The sequence below is a fragment of the Heptranchias perlo genome, chromosome 42 (genome assembly GCF_035084215.1).
Source record: "Heptranchias perlo isolate sHepPer1 chromosome 42, sHepPer1.hap1, whole genome shotgun sequence".
Taxonomy (NCBI): Eukaryota; Metazoa; Chordata; class Chondrichthyes; order Hexanchiformes; family Hexanchidae; genus Heptranchias; species Heptranchias perlo.
This window is the reverse complement of record NC_090366.1, coordinates 6,180,865-6,198,429: the sequence shown is the minus strand read 5'-3', so window position 1 is coordinate 6,198,429 and position 17,565 is coordinate 6,180,865. Positions and strand designations below refer to the sequence as shown.

Here is a 17,565-nt window from a genome sequence, read left to right as displayed (position 1 = left end):
GGGTGCGGGAATGGGACAGGGTGTGGGACCGGGACAGGGTGCGGGAATGGGACAGGGTGTGGGAATGGGACAGAGTGCGGGAATGGGACAGGGTGCGGGACCGGGACAGGGTGCGGGAATGGGACAGGGTGCGGGAATGGGACAGGGTGCGGGAATGGGACAGGGTGCGGGACCGGGACAGGGTGCGGGAATGGGACAGGGTGTGGGACCGGGACAGGGTACGGGAATGGGACAGGGTGCGGGACCGGGACAGGGTGCGGGAATGGGACAGGGTGTGGGACCGGGACAGGGTACGGGAATGGGACAGGGTGCGGGACCGGGACAGGGTGCGGGACTGGGACATGGTTTGGGACAGGTCCTGGCCGTGATTGTGTCGCTCTGAGCAATAATTTTGACTGTGACTCTTTGCCCTTTCAGCTGGTGTGATGAACACTGCGGGGATTACTGGGTGCTCAATGTCTGCACTGAACTCCTCTCCCACCCCACCCAATAACAGCACAAACAGCAGCCACTCACTGGCACTGACCGGCCTCACCTCAAGCACAGGGTAAGCAGCAAGAAATGGCCGTCACCAGGGGCCAGAACGTACACCTGACAAACACTCACCCACTCTCTCATCCTCACAAGGAACAATGGAGAGAGACAGGGAGCGAGAGGGAGAGAGACAGGGAGAGGGAGAGAGACGGAGAGGGAGAGAGAAAGGGAGAGGTGGAGAGACAGGGAGAGGGAGAGAGACAGGGAGAGGGGGAGACAGGGAGGGAGAGAGAGAGAGGGAGACAGGGAGGGAGAGAGAGAGGGAGACAGGGAGGGAGAGAGAGAGAGAGGGACAGGGAGGGAGAGACGGAGAGAGAGAGAGAGACAGGGAGAAGGAGAGTGAGTGAGACAGGGAGAGGGAGGGAGGGAGAGATAGAGGAGAGAGAGAGAGAGAGAGACAGAGGGTCTCGGAAAAATAGGGAGATGGAGAGAGAAAAAGTGAGAGGAAAAGAGGGAGGGAGGGACAAGGAGAGACAGGGAGAGACAAGGAGAGGGAGGGAGAAAGAGAGAGGGAGAGAGAGGGATGGAGGGACAAGGCGAGATGGAGAGAGAGAGGGAGGGACAAGGGGAGACAGAGAGAGAGAGGGAGGGAGAAAGAGATAGAGAGAGGGAGACAGAGAGGGGGAGGGACAGGGAGAGAGGGAGAGACAAGGGGAGAGGGAGAGAGACAGGGAGAGGCAGACAGACGGAGAGACTAGGAGAGACAGAGGGCGAGACAAGGAGACAGGCAGGGAAACAGGGAGAGACACAGGGAAGGAGAGAGAGACAAGGGGAGACGGAGAGGGAGAGAGGAAGAGACAAGGAGACAGAGAGGGAGAGACAAGGAAAAAGAGAGGAAGACAGAAAGAAAGAAGCGAGAGGGGAGTTGGTGAGATGGGGAGAAAGGAGATGGAGAGAGAGGAGACGGGGATAAAGAGAGAGAGGGGAGAGAGAGGGAGAAAGTAGAGAGAGAAGGAGAGATAGGGAGAAAGGAAAGGGAATGATAGTGAGAGAAAGAGAGAGGGAGATAGCGAGAAAGGAGAGGGAGACAGAAATCGAGGGAGGCAGAGAGAGAGTTGGAGAGAGGAGAGAGAGTGAGTGAGATGGAGAAGGAGCTTGTGATGTGGGGTGAGCTGGTGTCTGACGAGAGCTTGTGGAAGGGTCACTGGGCTCTGGGAGTTCGTCTCCACTCTACCCCCCTCACCGACATCACCATGTGTGCACAGGGTGAGCACAGGTTCTGAATGCCTTTTATTTGGTTGGATTACAGGAGTTCAGTGCTGGGTGTGAACCACGGGATTAATCCCTCGCTAATGGCCAACAATCCCTTGGCCACCATCCAAGGTTTGTTTGTATCTGTGTGTGAACTCACTCCATTTCCCACACACACTCCATAGTGCTGTCTGTGCAGTGATCATACCACATAGCACATCATCCGTGTCACACATAGCACATCATCCGTGTCACACATGGCACTTCATCCGTGTCACACAAAGCACTTCATCCGTGTCACACAAAGCACTTCATATGTTTCACTGAAGGTGCTGACTCTCCCCCCACCCCAAAGGGCTGAATCATATTTCTTCCATTTGAATGCAGACTACCTATTTTGCCGCCCCTGTGTCCCCGGCCTCTGGCCTCTGTGACCTTGAGGACGTTTGAGGTGACAGCTCTTACAGACAGTGGGCCAGATCTGACCGTTCCCCAGTGTGTCCTGTCTATATCCCTCTGTTCCCCAGTGTGTCCCCTCCATATCCCTCTATTCCCCAGTGTGTCCCCTCTATATCCCTCTGTTCCCCAGTGTGTCCCCTCTATATCCCTCTGTTCCCCAGTGTGTCCCTTCTGTATCCCTCTGTTCCCCAGTGTGTCCCCTCTATATCCCACTGTTCCCCAGTGTGTCCCCTCCATATCCCTCTGTTCCCCAGTGTGGCTATATCCCTCTGTTCCCCAGTGTGTCCCCTCTATATCCCTCTGTTCGCCAGTGTGTCCCTTCCATATCCCTCTGTTCGCCAGTGTGTCCCTTCCATATCCCTCTGTTCCCCAGTGTGTCCCCTCTATATCCCTCTGTTCCCCAGTGTGTCTCCTCCATATCCCTCTGTTCCCCAGTGTGTCCCCTCTATATCCCTCTGTTCCCCAGTGTGTCTCCTCCATATCCCTCTGTTCCCCAGTGTGTCCCCTCCATATCCCTCTATTCCCCAGTCTGTCCGCTCCATATCCCTCTGTTCCCCAGTGTGTCCCCTCTATATCCCTCCGTTCCCCAGTGTGTCCCCTCTATATCCCTCTGTTCCCCAGTGTGTCCCCTCCATATCCCTCTGTTCCCCAGTGTGTCCCCTCCATATCCCTCTGTTCCCCAGTGTGTCCCCTCCATATCCCTCTGTTCCCCAGTGTGTCCCCTCCATATCCCTCTATTCCCCAGTGTATCCCCTCCATATCCCTCTGTTCCCCAGTGTGTCCCCTCTATATCCCTCTGTTCCCCAGTGTGTCTCCTCCATATCCCTCTGTTCCCCAGTGTGTCCCCTCCATATCCCTCTATTCCCCAGTGTGTCCCCTCTATATCCCCCTGTTCCCCAGTGTGTCCCCTCCATATCCCTCTATTCCCCAGTGTGTCCCCTCCATATCCCTCTATTCCCCAGTGTGTCCCCTCCATATCCCTCTATTCCCCAGTGTATCCCCTCTATATCCCTCTATTCCCCAGTGTGTCCCCTCTATATCCCCCTGTTCCCCAGTGTGTCCCCTCCATATCCCTCTATTCCCCAGTCTGTCCCCTCCATATCCCTCTGTTCCCCAGTGTGTCCCCTCCATATCCCTTTATTCCCCAGTGTGTCCCCTCCATATCCCTCTATTCCCCAGTCTGTCCCCTCCATATCCCTCTGTTCCCCAGTGTGTCCCCTCCATATCCCTCTATTCCCCAGTGTGTCCCCTCCATATCCCTCTATTCCCCAGTGTGTCCCCTCCATATCCCTCTATTCCCCAGTGTGTCCCCTCCATATCCCACTATTCCCCAGTGTTTTTTTTTATTCGTTCATGGGATGTGGGCATTGCTGGCGAGGCCGGCATTTATTGCCCATCCCTAATTGCCCTTGAGAAGGTGGTGGTGAGCCGCCTTCTTGAACCGCTGCAGTCCGTGTGGTGACGGTTCTCCCACAGTGCTGTTGGGAAGGGAGTTCCAGGATTTTGACCCAGCGATGATGAAGGAACGGCGATATATTTCCAAGTCGGGATGGTGTGTGACTTGGAGGGGAACGTGCAGGTGGTGTTGTTCCCATGTGCCTGCTGCCCTTGTCCTTCTAGGTGGTAGAGGTCATGGGTTTGGGAGGTGCTGTTGAAGAAGCCTTGGCGAGTTGCTGCAGTACATCCTGTGGATGGTACACACTGCAGCCACAGTGCGCCAGCGGTGAAGGGAGTGAATGTTTAGGGTGGTGGATGGGGTGCCAATCAAGTGGGCTGCTTTGTCCTGGATGGTGTCGAGCTTCTTGAGTGTTGTTGGAGCTGCACTCATCCAGGCAAGTGGAGAGTATTCCATCACACTCCTGACTTGTGCCTTGCAGATGGTGGAAAGGCTTTGGGGAGTCAGGAGGTGAGTCACTCGCCGCAGAATACCCAGCCTCTGACCTGCTCTTGTAGCCACAGTATTTATGTGGCTGGTCCAGTTAAGTTTCTGGTCAGTGGTGACCCCTATGATGTTGATGGTGGGTGATTCGGTGATCGTAATGCCGTTGAATGTCAAGGGGAGGTTGGAGATGGTCATTGCCTGGCACTTGTCTGGAGCAAATGTTACTTGCCACTTATCAGCCCAAGCCTGGGTGTTGTCCAGGTCTTGTTGCATGCGGGCAGGGACTGCTTCATTATCTGAGGAATGCAACTGAACACTGTGCAATCATCAGCGAACATGCCCATTTCTGACCTTATAATGGAGGGAAGGTCATTGATGAAGCAGCTGAAGATGGTTGTGCCTAGGACACTGCCCTGAGGAACTCCTGCAGCAATGCCCTGGGGCTGAGATGATTGGCCTCCAACAACCACTACCATCTTCCTTTGTGCTAGGTATGACTCCAGCCACTGGAGAGTTTTCCCCCGATTCCCATTGACTTCAATTTTACTCGGGCTCCTTGGTGCCACACTCGGTCAAATGCTGCCTTGATGTCAAGGGCAGTCACTCTCACCTCACCTCTGAAATTCAGCTCTTTTGTCCATGTTTGGACCAAGGCTGTAATGAGGTCTGGAGCCGAGTGGTCCTGACGGAACCCAAACTGAGCATCGATGAGCAGGTTATTGGTGAGTAAGTGCCGCTTGATAGCACTGTCGACGACACCTTCCATCACTTTGCTGATGATTGAGAGTAGACTGATGGGGCGGTAATTGGCCGGGTTGGATTTGTCCTGCTTTTTGTGGACAGGACATACCTGGGCAATTTTCCACATTGTCGGGTAGAGGCCAGTGTTGTAGCTGTACTGGAGCAGCTTGGCTAGAGGCGCAGCTAGTTCTGGAGCACAAGTCTTCAGCACTACAACCGGGATGCTGCCGGGGCCCATAGCCTTTGCTGTATCCAGTGCACTCAGCCGTTTCTTGATATCACATGGAGTGAATCGAATTGGCTGAAGACTGGCTTCTGTGATGGTGGGGATATCGGGAGGAGGCCGAGATGGATCATCCACTCGGCACTTCTGGCTGAAGATGGTTGCAAACACTTCAGCCTTGTCTTTTGCACTCACGTGCTGGACTCCGCCATCATTGAGGATGGGGATGTTTACAGAGCCTCCTCCTCCCTTTAGTTGTTTAATTGTCCACCACTATTCACGACTGGATGTGGCAGGACTGCAGAGCTTTGATCTGATCCGATGGTTGTGGAATCGCTTAGCTCTGTCCATAGCATGTTGCTTCCACTGTTTAGCATGCATGTAGTCCTGAGTTGTAGCTTCACCAGGTTGGCACCTCATTTTTAGGTATGCCTGGTGCTGCTCCTGGCATACTCTTCGACACTCCTCATTGAACCAGGGTTGATCCCCTGGCTTGTTGGTAATGGTAGAGTGAGGAATATGCCAGGCCATGAGGTTACAGATTGTGCTGGAATACAATTCTGCTGCTGCTGATGGCCCACAGTGTCTCATGGATGCCCAGTTTTGAGCTGCTAGATCTGTTCTGAATCTATCCCATTTAGCACGGTGGTAGTGCCACACAACACGTTGGATGGTGTCCTCAGTGTGAAGACAGGACTTCATCTCCATGAGGACTGTGCAGTGGTCACTCCTACCAATACTGTTATGGACAGATGCATCTGCGTCAGGTAGATTGGTGAAGACGAGGTCTAGTAGGTTTTTCCCTCGTGTTGGTTCGCTCATCACCTGCCGCAGGCCCAGTCTGGCAGCTATGTCCTTCAGGACTCGGCCAGCTCGGTCAGTAGTGGTGCTACCGAGCCACTCTTGGTGATGGACATTGAAGTCCCTCACCCAGAGTATATTCTGTACCCTTGCTACCTTCAGTGCTTCCTCCAAGTGGTGTTCAACATGGAGGAGGACTGATTCATCAGCTGAGGGAGGACGGTAGGTGGTAATCAGCAGGAGGTTTCCTTGCCCATGTTTGACCTGATGCCATGAGATTTCATGGGGTCCAGAGTCAATGTTGAGGACTCCCAGGGCCACTCCCTCCTGACTGTATATTACTGTACCGCCACCTCTGGTGGGTCTGTCCTGCCGGTGAGACAGGACATACCCAGGCATGGTGATGGAAGAGTCTGGGACGTTGGCTGAAAGATATGATTCTGTGAGTCTGGCTATGTCAGGCTGTTGTTTGACTAGTCTGTGGGACAGCTCTCCCAATTTTGGCACAAGTCCCCAGATGTTAGTGAGGAGGACTTTGCAGGGTCGACTGGGCTTGGTTTGCCTTTGTCGTGTCCCCACCATATCGCTATATTCCCCAGTGTGTCCCCTCCATATCCCTCTGTTCCCCAGAGTTTCCTCTCTATGCCCCTCTGTTCCCCAGTGTGTCCCCTCCTCATCCCACTGTTCCCCAATACGTCTCCCCATAATCCCCTTGTTCCGCACTGTGTCTCCTCTATATCACCCTGTTCCCCCGCGTGCCCCCTCTATATCCTTCTGTTCTCAAGTGTGTTCCCTCGATATCCCACTGTTCCCCAGTGTGTCCCCTCTATACCCCGCTGTTACCCAATTTTGCCCCTCGAAATACCACTGTTCCCCAGTGTGTCTATATCCCTCTGTACCCCACTGTGTCTCCTCGATATCCCACTGTTCCCCAGTGTGTCCCCTCCATATACCACTGTTCCCCAGTGTGTCTATATCGCTCTGTACCCCAGTGTGTCTCCTCTATATCCCACTGTTCCCCAGTGTGTCTCCTCTGTATCCCACTGTTCCCCAGTGTGTCCCCTCTATATCCCTCTGTTCCCCAGTGTGTCCCCTCTATATCCCTCTGTTCCCCAGTGTGTCCCCTCTATATCCCTCTGTTCCCCAGTGTGTCCCCTCTATATCCCTCTGTTCCCCAGTGTGTCCCCTCTATATCCCTCTGTTCCCCAGTGTGTCCCCTCTATAGCCCACTGTTCCCCAGTGTGTCCCCTCTATAGCCCACTGTTCCCCAGTGTGTCCCTGCGATATCCCCCTGTTCCCCAGTGTGTCCCCTCTATATCCCACAGCTTCCCAGTGTGTCCCTTCTATATCGCCTAGTTCCCCAGTGTGTGCTCTCTATTTCCCTCTTTTCCCCAGTGTGTCCCCTCCTTATCCCACTATTCTCAGGTGTGTCCCCTGTGTTTCCCAATGTACCCCAATGTGTCTCCTCTGTTTCCCTCTCTTCTCAGTGTGTCCTTTCTCTATCCCTCTGTTCCCCAGTGTGTCCCCTCTATATTCCACTGTTCCCCAGTGTGTCCCCTCTATATCCTTTTGTTCCCCAGTGCATCCCCTCTTTTTCCCTCTGTTCCCCAGGATATCCTCTCTATGTACCACTGTTCCCCAGTGTGTCCCCTCTAATTGCCTCTGTTTTGCCAGCGTGCCCCGTCTATATCCCTCTGATCCCCAGTGTGTCCCCTCTACATCCCTCTGTTCCCCAGTGTGTCCCCTCTATATCGCACTGCTCCCCAGTGTGTCCTCTCGATATCCCTCTGTTCCCCAGTGTGTCCCCTCGATACCCCGCTGTTACCCAGTTTTGCCCCTCGAGATACCATTGTACCCCAGTGTGTCTCCTCTATATCTCTGTGTTCCACAGTGTGTCCTTTCTATATCCCTCTGTTCACAATTGTGCCCTGTCTATATCCAACTGTTTCCCAGTGTGTTCCTTCTGTTCCCCAGTGTGTCCCCTCTATACCCCTGTTCCTCAATGCATCCTCTCTGTAATCCTCTGTTCCCTAGTTTGTCTCCTCTATATCCCACTGTTATTCCTGCATGTCCCCTCTTTTCCCCACTGTTCTCCAGTGTGTCCCCTCTATATCCCACTGTTCTCCTGTGTGTCCCCTATGTTTCCCAATGTACCCTAAAGTGTCTCCTCTGTTTCCCTCTCTTCCCAGTGTGTCCTTTCTCTATCCCTCTGTTCCCCAGTGTGTCCCCTCTATATCCCTCTGTTCCCCAGTGTCTCCATCCTGTACCCAACTTTTCCCCAGTGTGTCTCCCCTATATCCCACTGTTCCCCAGTGTGTCCCCTCTATATCCCACTGTTCCCCAGTGTGTCCCCTCTATATCCCTCTGTTTACCAGTGTGTCCCCTCTATATCCCTCTGTTCACCAGTGTGTCCCACTATATCCCACTGTTCCCCAGTGTGTCCCACTATATCCCACTGTTCCCCAGTGTGTCCCCTCTATATCCCTCTATTCCCCAGTGTGTCCCCTCTATATCCCTCTGTTCCCCAGTGTGTCCCCTCTATATCCCTCTGTTCCCCAGTGTGTCCCACTATATCCCACTGTTCACCAGTGTGTCCCCTCTATATCCCTCTGTTCCCCAGTGTGTCCCCTCTATATCCCTCTGTTCCCCAGTGTGTCCCCTCTATATCCCTCTGTTCCCCAGTGTGTCCCCTCTATATCCCTCTGTTCACCAGTGTGTCCCACTATACCCCACTGTTCCCCAGTGTGTCCCCTCTATATCCCTCTCTTCCCCAATGTGCCCTCTATACCCCTCTGTTCCCCAATGTGTCCCCTCTATACCCCTGTGTTCTCCAGTCTGTCCCCTCTACATCCCACCGCTCCCTAGTGTGTGCCCTCTATATCCCACTTTTGGGCACAGATTTTTCTCACTGTACTGGCTATTGACAGTGTACAGGGTTTTATGACTGAACTGGCTGGTCAAAGTGCACAGGGTATTCTCACTGCACTGGCTATTCTGACTGTGCAGTGTGTATTCTCACTGTATACGGTGTATTCTCACTAAATTCTCACATATATATGGTGAGTTCTTACTGTGTATTCTCTGTATACGGTGTTTTTGCACTGTGTATTCTCACTGTACATGGTGTGTTCTCACTGTGTATGGTGTGTTCTCATTGTATATTTTGTGTTCTTACTGCATGTAGTGAGTTCTCACTGTATATGGTGTATTCTTACTGTATATGGTGTATTCTTACTGTATATGGTGAGTTCTCATTGTGTATTCTCACTGTATACGGTGTATTCTCACTGTATACGGTGTATTCTCACTGTATATGGTGTATTTGCACTGTATGTGGTGCATTCTCACTATGTATTCTCAGTGAATATGTTGTGTTCTCACTGTGTAATCTTATGTATATGGTGTGTGCTCACTGTACATGATGGATACCCACTGTATATGGCGTGTTCTCACTCTGTATTCTCACTGCATATGGTGTGTTCTCACTGTATTCTCAGTGTATAAGGTGTGTTCTCCCTGTGTATTCTCACTGTATATGGTGTATTATCACTGTGTATTCTCACTGTGTATGGTGTGTTCTCACTGTGTATTCTCACTGCATATGGTGTGTTCTCACTGTATTCTCACTGCATATGGTGTGTTCTCACTGTATTCTCAGTGTATAAGGTGTGTTCTCCCTGTGTATTCTCACTGTGTATACTGTGTTCTTACTGTGTATTCTCACTATATAGTTTGTCCAGCAATTTTTCTTTCGTGATATTAATTGCTTTAAGTTCCTCACTCTCATTAGCCCCTTGGTTCCCCACTATTTCTGGTATGCTTTTTGGGTCATCATCTGTGAAGACAGATACAAAATATTTGTTTAACGCATCTGCCATTTCCTGATTCCCCATTATAATTTCTCCTGTCTCAGCCTCTAAGGGACCAACGTTTACTTTTGCTACTCTCTTCCTTTTTACATACTTGTAGAAGCTCTTACAATCCGTTTTTATATTTCTTGCTAGTTTACTCTCATATTCTATTTTCTCCTTTTTAATCAATTTTTTGGTCATCCTTTGCTGGTTTCTAAATCTCTCCCAATCCTCAGGCTTACTACTCTTCTAGGCAACATTATAAGCCTCTTCTTTTAATCTAATACTATCCTTAACTTCTTTAGTTAGCCATGGGTGGATCACTTTTCCTGTGGAGTTCTTATTTCTCAATGGAATGTACATTCATTGAGAATATTGAAATATTTCTTTAAATGTTTGCCATTGCTTTTCAACTGTCAAACCCTTTAATTTAATTTCCCAATCTACCTCAGCCAACTTGCCCCTCATACCGACGTAATTGTCTTTATCGAAGTTTAAGACTCTAGTTTCTGACTTAAGAATATTACTTTCAAACTGAATGTGAAATTCTATCATATTATGATCGCTCTTCCCCGGAGGTTCTTTGACTGTGAGATTACCAATTAACCCTATCTCATTACACAATACGAAATCTAAAATAGCCTGTTCCCCAGTTGGTTCCATGATGTATTGCTCTAGGAAAATATCTTGAATACATTTCATGAACTTGTCCTCCAAACTACCTTTTGCCAATTTGATTTGCCCAGTCTATATGCAGATTAAAGTCCCCCACGATTATTGCATTACCTTTGTTACAAGCTTCTATTATTTCATGATTAATACTCTGTCCGACAGTATAGCTACTGTTAGGGGGCCTGTAAACCACTCCCACCAGTGTTTTCTGCCCCTTGTTATTTCTTATTTCCACCCAGACTGATTCTACTTCCCGATTCTCCGACCCAAGATCCTTTCTCACCACTGTCCTTATCTCATCCTCTATTATCAGGGCTCCACCCCCTCCTTTTACATTCTGCCTGTCTTTTCTAAATGTCAAGTACCCTGGAATATTTAGTTCCCAACCTTGGTCATTTTGCAACCACTGCTCTGGAATGGCTATCAGATCAAACCCATTTATCTCTATTTGTGCAATTAATTCATCCATCTTGTTACGAATGCTCCGTGCATTCAGATGGAGTCTTTAATTTTGACTTTTTAACCAGTTTTTTCTGCTTTGACTTTACTTGTTGCACTATTATTGGTAAACTCTCTGTCCCTCCTGCCACACTCTGCTTATCTTTACCCAAATCACTACGCTGTTCTATTGTCTTAACTTTTCTCATTAGATTTCTAAATTTCCCCTCACCTGACCCCTTCTCCCCCCTTTTTAGTTTATCTACCGCCCTAGTTATTTGATTCGCCAGGACGCTGGTCCCAGCCCGGTTTAAGTGGAGCGCGTCCCATCGGAACAGCCCCCTCTTTCCCCAGTACTGGAGCCAGTGCCCCATGAATCGAAACCCCTGTCTCCGACCCCACTCTTTGCTCCATCCATTTAACTCTCTGATCTGTTTGACCCAATGCCAATTTTCCCATGGCTCAGGCAATAATTGGTGGTGATTTCTCACTGTGTTCTCACTGTGCATACTCACTTTAGATGATGTGTTCTCACAGTGTATTCTCAATGTGTATTCTCACTGTATATGGTGTGTTCTCTCTGTACTTTCACTGTATATGCTGTGTTCTCACTGCATTCTCACTATTTATGGTGTGTTCTCACTGTGTGTTCTCACTATACATGGTGTGTTCTCACTGTATTCTCACTGTATATGGTGTGTTCTCACTTTGTGCTCTCACTGCATATGGTGTGCTCTCACTGTGTTTTCTCACTGTGTATGGTGTACTCTCATTATATACGATGTGTTCTCACTGAAATCTCAGTGTACATGGTGTGTTCTCTCTGTGTGTTCTCACTGTACATGGTGTGTTCTCTCTTGGTGTTCTCACGGTGTATGGTGTGTTCTCACTGTCTTCTCACTGTACATGTGTTCTCACTGTGCATACTCACTGTATATGGTGTGTTCTAACTCTATATGTTTTGTTCTCACTATACATTCTGACTGTATATGGTATGTTCTCACTGTTCTCACTATTTATGGAGTGTTCACACTGTGTATTCTCACTATTTATGGTGTGTTCTCATTACGTATTCTCAGTGTATATTGTGTGTTCTCACTGTATGTTCCCACTGTGTATTCTCGACATGTATTCTCACTGTCTATGGTGTGTACTCACTGCATATGGTGTGTTCTAACGGTGTGTTCTCACTGTGTGTTCTCACTGTATACGGTGTGTTCTCACTGTATCCGGTGTGTTCTCACTGTATTCACATTGTATATTGTGTGTTCTCACTATTATCAATATGTATTCTTACTGTATTTGGTGTATCATCACTGTGTATTCTCACTGTAATATGGTGTGTTCTCACTGTGTATTCTCACTGTATATGGTGTGTTCTCATCGTGCGTTCTTAATGTGTATGGTGTGTTCTCACTATGTGTTCTCAATGAGTATTCTCACTGAATATGGTGTGTTCTCACTGTGTATTCTCACTGTATATGGTGCGTTCTCACTGTATTCTCACAGTGTAGTCACACTGTATATGGTGCGTTCTCACTATTCTCACTATATGTTGTGTTTTTACTGTGTGTTCTCACTATGGTCTGTTCTCACTGTGTTCTCACTCTATGGTATGTTCTCACTGTGTATTCTCACTGTATATGGTATGTTCTCACTGTGTGTTCTCGCTATATATGGTGTGTTTTCACAGTTATTCTCACTGTATATGGTGTGTTCTCAGCCCTGTGTTCTCACTGTATTTGGTGTGTTCTCACTGTGTATTCTCTCTATATATGGTGTGTTCTCATTGTGTATTCTTACTGTATTTGGTGTATCACCACTGTGTATTCTCCATTCTGTAAATGGTATGTTTTCACTGCATATTCTCACTGTATATGGTGTGTTCTCACTGTGTTCTCACCATGTGTTCTCAATGTATATGGTGTGTTCTCACTATGTGTTCTCAATGTGTATTCTCACTGTATATGGTGTGTTTTCACAATGTATTCTCACTGTATATGGTGTGTTCTCGCTGTGTTCTCATCGTGTGTTCTCAATGTATATGGTGTGTTCTCATGATGTGTTCTCAATGTGTATTCTCACTGTATATGGTCTGTTCTCACTGTGTAGTCTCACCATATATGGTGTGTTCTCACTGTATTCTCATTATATATTGTGTTCTCACTGTAGATGGTGTGTTCTCACGGTGTATTCTCGCTGCATATTGTGTGTTCTCACTATTTATGGTGTTTTCTCTCTGTGTGCTCTCGCAGTTTATGTTGTATTGTCACTGTATTCTCAATTGTAAGGAATCTTACAACACCAGGTTATAGTCCAACAGTTTTATTTGAAAATCACAAGCTTTCGGAGGCTTTCTCCTTCGTCAGGTGAGTGTCGGGATTCCTTGAAAATTACCGCATATATAGACAGAGAACAATGCCTGGTGATTACAGATAACCTTTCCAACTGCCCGTTATCAAGGCAATCAAAGGAATTGAATAATGTTCAGACAGAGAGACATTAGATACAAGACTACTGAATATACAAACGACCAGAACCAAAGACAGAGAGAGAGAGAGAGAGAAACATCCGAAAGACAGAGAAAGAGATAGAATGACCAGTTGTATTAAAAACAGATAACTTTTTTTTCGCTGGTGGGGTAACATGTAGCGTGACATGAACCCAAGATCCCGGTTGAGGCCGTCCTCATGGGTGCGGAACTTGGCTATCAATTTCTGCTCGACGATTTTGCGTTATCGTGTGTCTCGAAGGCCACCTTGGAGAACACTTACCCAAAGATCGGTGGCTGAATGTCCTTGACTGCAGACACTGTGACAACGGATGAACAGACACCGTGCAACAATTGCCAGACAGGAGGGTTCCCTCCCAGTCGGGGAACACTTCAGCAGCCAAGGACATTCAGCCACCGATCTTCGGGTAAGCGTTCGCCAAGGCGGCCTTCGAGACACACGACAACGCAAAATCGTCGAGCAGAAATTGATAGCCAAGTTCCGCACCCATGAGGACGGCCTCAACCGGGATCTTGGGTTCATGTCACGCTACATGTAACCCCACCAGCGAAAAAAAGTTATCTGTTTTTAATACAACTGGTCATTCTCTCTCTTTCTCTTCCTTTCGGATGTTTCTCTCTCTCTCTCTCTCTCTCTGTCTTTGGTTCTGGCCGTTTGTATATTCAGTAGTCTTGTATCTAATATCTCTCTGTCTGAACATTATTCAATTCCTTTGATTGCCTTGATAACGGGCAGTTGGAAAGATTATCTGTAATCATCAGGCATTGTTCTCTGTCTATATATGCAGTAATTTTCAAGGAATCCAACACTCACCTGACGAAGGAGAAAGCCTCCGAAAGCTTGTGATTTTCAAATAAAATTGTTGGACTATAACCTGGTGTTGTAAGATTCCTTACATTTGTACACCCCAGTCCATCACCGGCATCTCCACATCATGTATTCTCAATGTATATGGTATGTCCTCACTCTGTGTTCTCACTGTATGTGGTGTGTTCTCACTGTGTATACGGCGTGTTCTCACTGTGTATACTCAGTGTATATGTTGTGTTCTCACTGTGTATTTTCACTGCATAAGGTGTGTTCTCACCTGTGTTCTCACTGTCTTTACTCACTATATGGTGTGTTCTCACTGTGTATTCTCATTGTATATGTTGTGTTCTCACTGTATATTCTCACTGTATATGGTGTGTCCTCACTGTGTTTTCTCACTGTATATGGTGTGTTTTCACTGTATTCTTACTGTATTTGGTGTGTTCTCACTGTATATGGTGTGTTTTCACTGTATTCTCACTATATGTTGTGTTCTCACTGTATTCTCACTGTATATGTTGTGTTCTCACTGTGTATTCTCACTATGTGTTCTCATTGTATATGGTGTATTCTCACTGTGTATTCTCCTGTATTTGGTGTATCCTCACTGTGTATCTTCACTGTGTATCCTCACTGTGTATTCTCACTGTATATTCCCACTGTACATGGTGTGTTCTCACTATGTATTCTCCCTGTATATGGTGTGTTCTCACTGTGCATTCTCACTTTGTATTCTCCCTGTATATGGTGTATTCTCACTGTATTCTCACTGTATATAGTGTATTCTCACTGTATATGGTGTATTCTCACTGTATTCTCCCTGTATATGGTGTATTCTCACTGTATTCTCCCTGTATATGGTGTATGCTCACTGTGTATTCTCACTGTATATGGTGTATTCTCACTGTATTCTCACTGTATATGGTGTATTCTCACTGTATTCTCACTGTATATGGTGTATTCTCACTGTGTATTCTCACTGTATATGGTGTATTCTCACTATTCTCACTGTATATGGTGTATTCTCACTGTGTATTCTCACTGTATATGGTGTATTCTCACTGTATATGGTGTATTCTCACTGTATTCTCACTGTATATGGTGTATTCTCATTGTATTCTCACTGTATATGGTGTATTCTCACTGTATTCTCACTGTATATGGTGTATTCTCACTATTCTCACTGTGTATGGTGTATTCTCACTGTGTATTCTCACTGTATATGGTGTATTCTCACTGTATTCTCACTGTATATGCTATCTTGTCACTGCCTGTGCCTCACGTTCTTCCCTCTTCTCTTGCAGCCCTCGCGAGTGGTGGAAACATTCCAATTACCAGCCTTGACGCCGGTGGTCACCTGGTGCTGTCGACCGGTGCTGGCTGTTCAGCGACACAGAGCATTGTTACCTCACCCCTCTTCCTCAACCACCCCGGCCTGCCTCTCCTCGCCAGTAACCCAGCCGCTGTCAGTCTGGCCTCGGCTGCCTCACTCCAAACCAAACCCCTCCCAGCCTGCAGTGAGCCAGGGCTGGCCGAGGTTAGCATTGGCCCAGCGGGAACCAGTGCAGAGTGACCCAGGGGAGGGGAGCAACACTCGCTCTGACTCCACTTCATCAGCTCCCTCTGGACCCACGGAGGAGTAAGCCCAGAGGGGTGAAGCTTACTCCGACAGCCCCTTCACCTGTGCTCCCGGAGGGTGAGGCTCACAGCCTGACTCCCGACTTTTATTTCTTCAAATGGATTCTGGAATTATTTCGCTTCACCTTTATGTTTTCTCTGGGATTTTGGGGGTTTTATATCATTTGTAGTGTTTATTTTGTATGTCCCAGTGGGGAGGGAATTTATCTATTTATTTACATTTTGAAATATTTTATTCAGATACAAACACCTCCCTCTAACCAAAAAAAACAAAGAATCATCTCATTATTATTACTACAATCCAGTGCCTGAACTCCTGGTTATAACAGTCACCAAAAGAAAATAACAATGCTTTTTAAAACGTTTCTCCAGCATTTGAATATTTAAAATAAAACAAGAGTGGGTTTTATTTCGAGATGTGACAGAGAGTGAGCAGTCTGTCTCTGCTCCAATATACCTCATAGCCAGGGGCAGGTGACAATGAAAGACCCAGACTCTCCTCTCGCTCTGCTCCCAGGGGCTTCCCCTCTCCCACGTACAAGCCCTGGCTTTTCTCCAAATGACTTTCCTCCTAAATATATTTAATAATAAATAAAAAAAACCAAAGTATAGTTGAGAGGGGTGGGACATGTCAACAGGATGGGACTAAATGGGGTGGAGGGGGCCACCATCTCCCATCCTGATCCCCAAATCTCTGACCTCAGTTTAGCTTTCTGATTTCAGGTGTTTAACTCTAGATTGCGAACCAGTGTGTACACGAGCGTGTGAGCCAGTGTATACACGAGTGTGAACCAGTGTGTGCACGAGACTGAACCAGTGTGTACACGGGTTTGTGATCCAGTGTGTACACGAGTATGTGAATCTGTGTGCACATGGCACTGTGAGCCAGTGTATACATGAGTGTGAACCAGCGTGTACACGAGACTGTGGACCAGCGTGCACACAAGTGAGAACCAGTGTGTACACAGGACTATGAACCAGTGTGTACACAGGACTGTGAATCAGTGTGTACATGAGTGTGTGAACCAGTGTGTACACGGGTTTGTGATCCAGTGCGTACACGAGTATGTGAACCTGTGTGCACACAGCACTGTGAACCAGTGTGTACACGAGACTGTGGACCAGCGTGTACACAAGTGTTAGAACCAGTGTGTACACAGGACTGTGAACCAGTGTGTACACAGGACTGTGAACCAGTGTGTACACAGGACTGTGAACCGGTGTGTACATGAGTGTGTGAACCAGCGTGTACACAAGTGTGTGAACCACCGTGTACACGTGTGTGTGTGCATGTGTGTGTGTGAACCAGCGTGTACACAGGACTGTGATCCAGTGTGTATACGAGTGTGTGAACCAATGTGTACACGAGTACAGCTTTAGGAGTGTGTGTGCAGGGGTCATAGGGAGCCCCAGCCTCCTCCTCACTGCCTCCCTTTAAACCCCCTTTAAACCTGGAACTGAAATGATCCTCACCTACTTTAGATGGAATGTATCTGTTTAGCTAAATAGTTTTTATAGAAGAAATCTATGTTCGGCTTTTATTGCATATGTATAAAAAAAACAAAGGAAACTTGACTTTAGACCAAAAATTCTCCTATCTCTACATTAACTGCCTGGTGGTTGTCATCGCAGAACTGATGCACAGAAATACCAAAAATAAAACCGGATCTGACCCCGGCCCCGACCCCGACCCCTGCCTCGACCCCGACCCTGGCCCTGACCCCGACCCCGACCCCGGCCCCGACCCCGACCCCGACCCCGGCCCTGACCCCGACCCCGACCCTGGCCCCGACCCTAACCCCGACCCTGACC

At 48.1% G+C, this 17,565-nt stretch overlaps 1 protein-coding gene across 1 annotated transcript in view; it reads left to right on the top strand.

Annotated features, from left to right (window-relative positions):
- The window catches only part of LOC137306166 (POU domain, class 2, transcription factor 2-like), a 565,364-nt gene extending 549,421 nt beyond the window's left edge, over window positions 1-15,943 (top strand). The window contains exons 14-16 of the mRNA XM_067975227.1: window positions 418-547; window positions 1,784-1,857; window positions 15,420-15,943. Coding sequence (XP_067831328.1) covers window positions 418-547; window positions 1,784-1,857; window positions 15,420-15,688 — 473 coding nt within the window. The 3' untranslated portion in view covers window positions 15,689-15,943. The remainder of the gene's footprint in view (window positions 1-417; window positions 548-1,783; window positions 1,858-15,419) is intronic.
- Window positions 15,944-17,565: the final 1,622 nt, after the last annotated feature.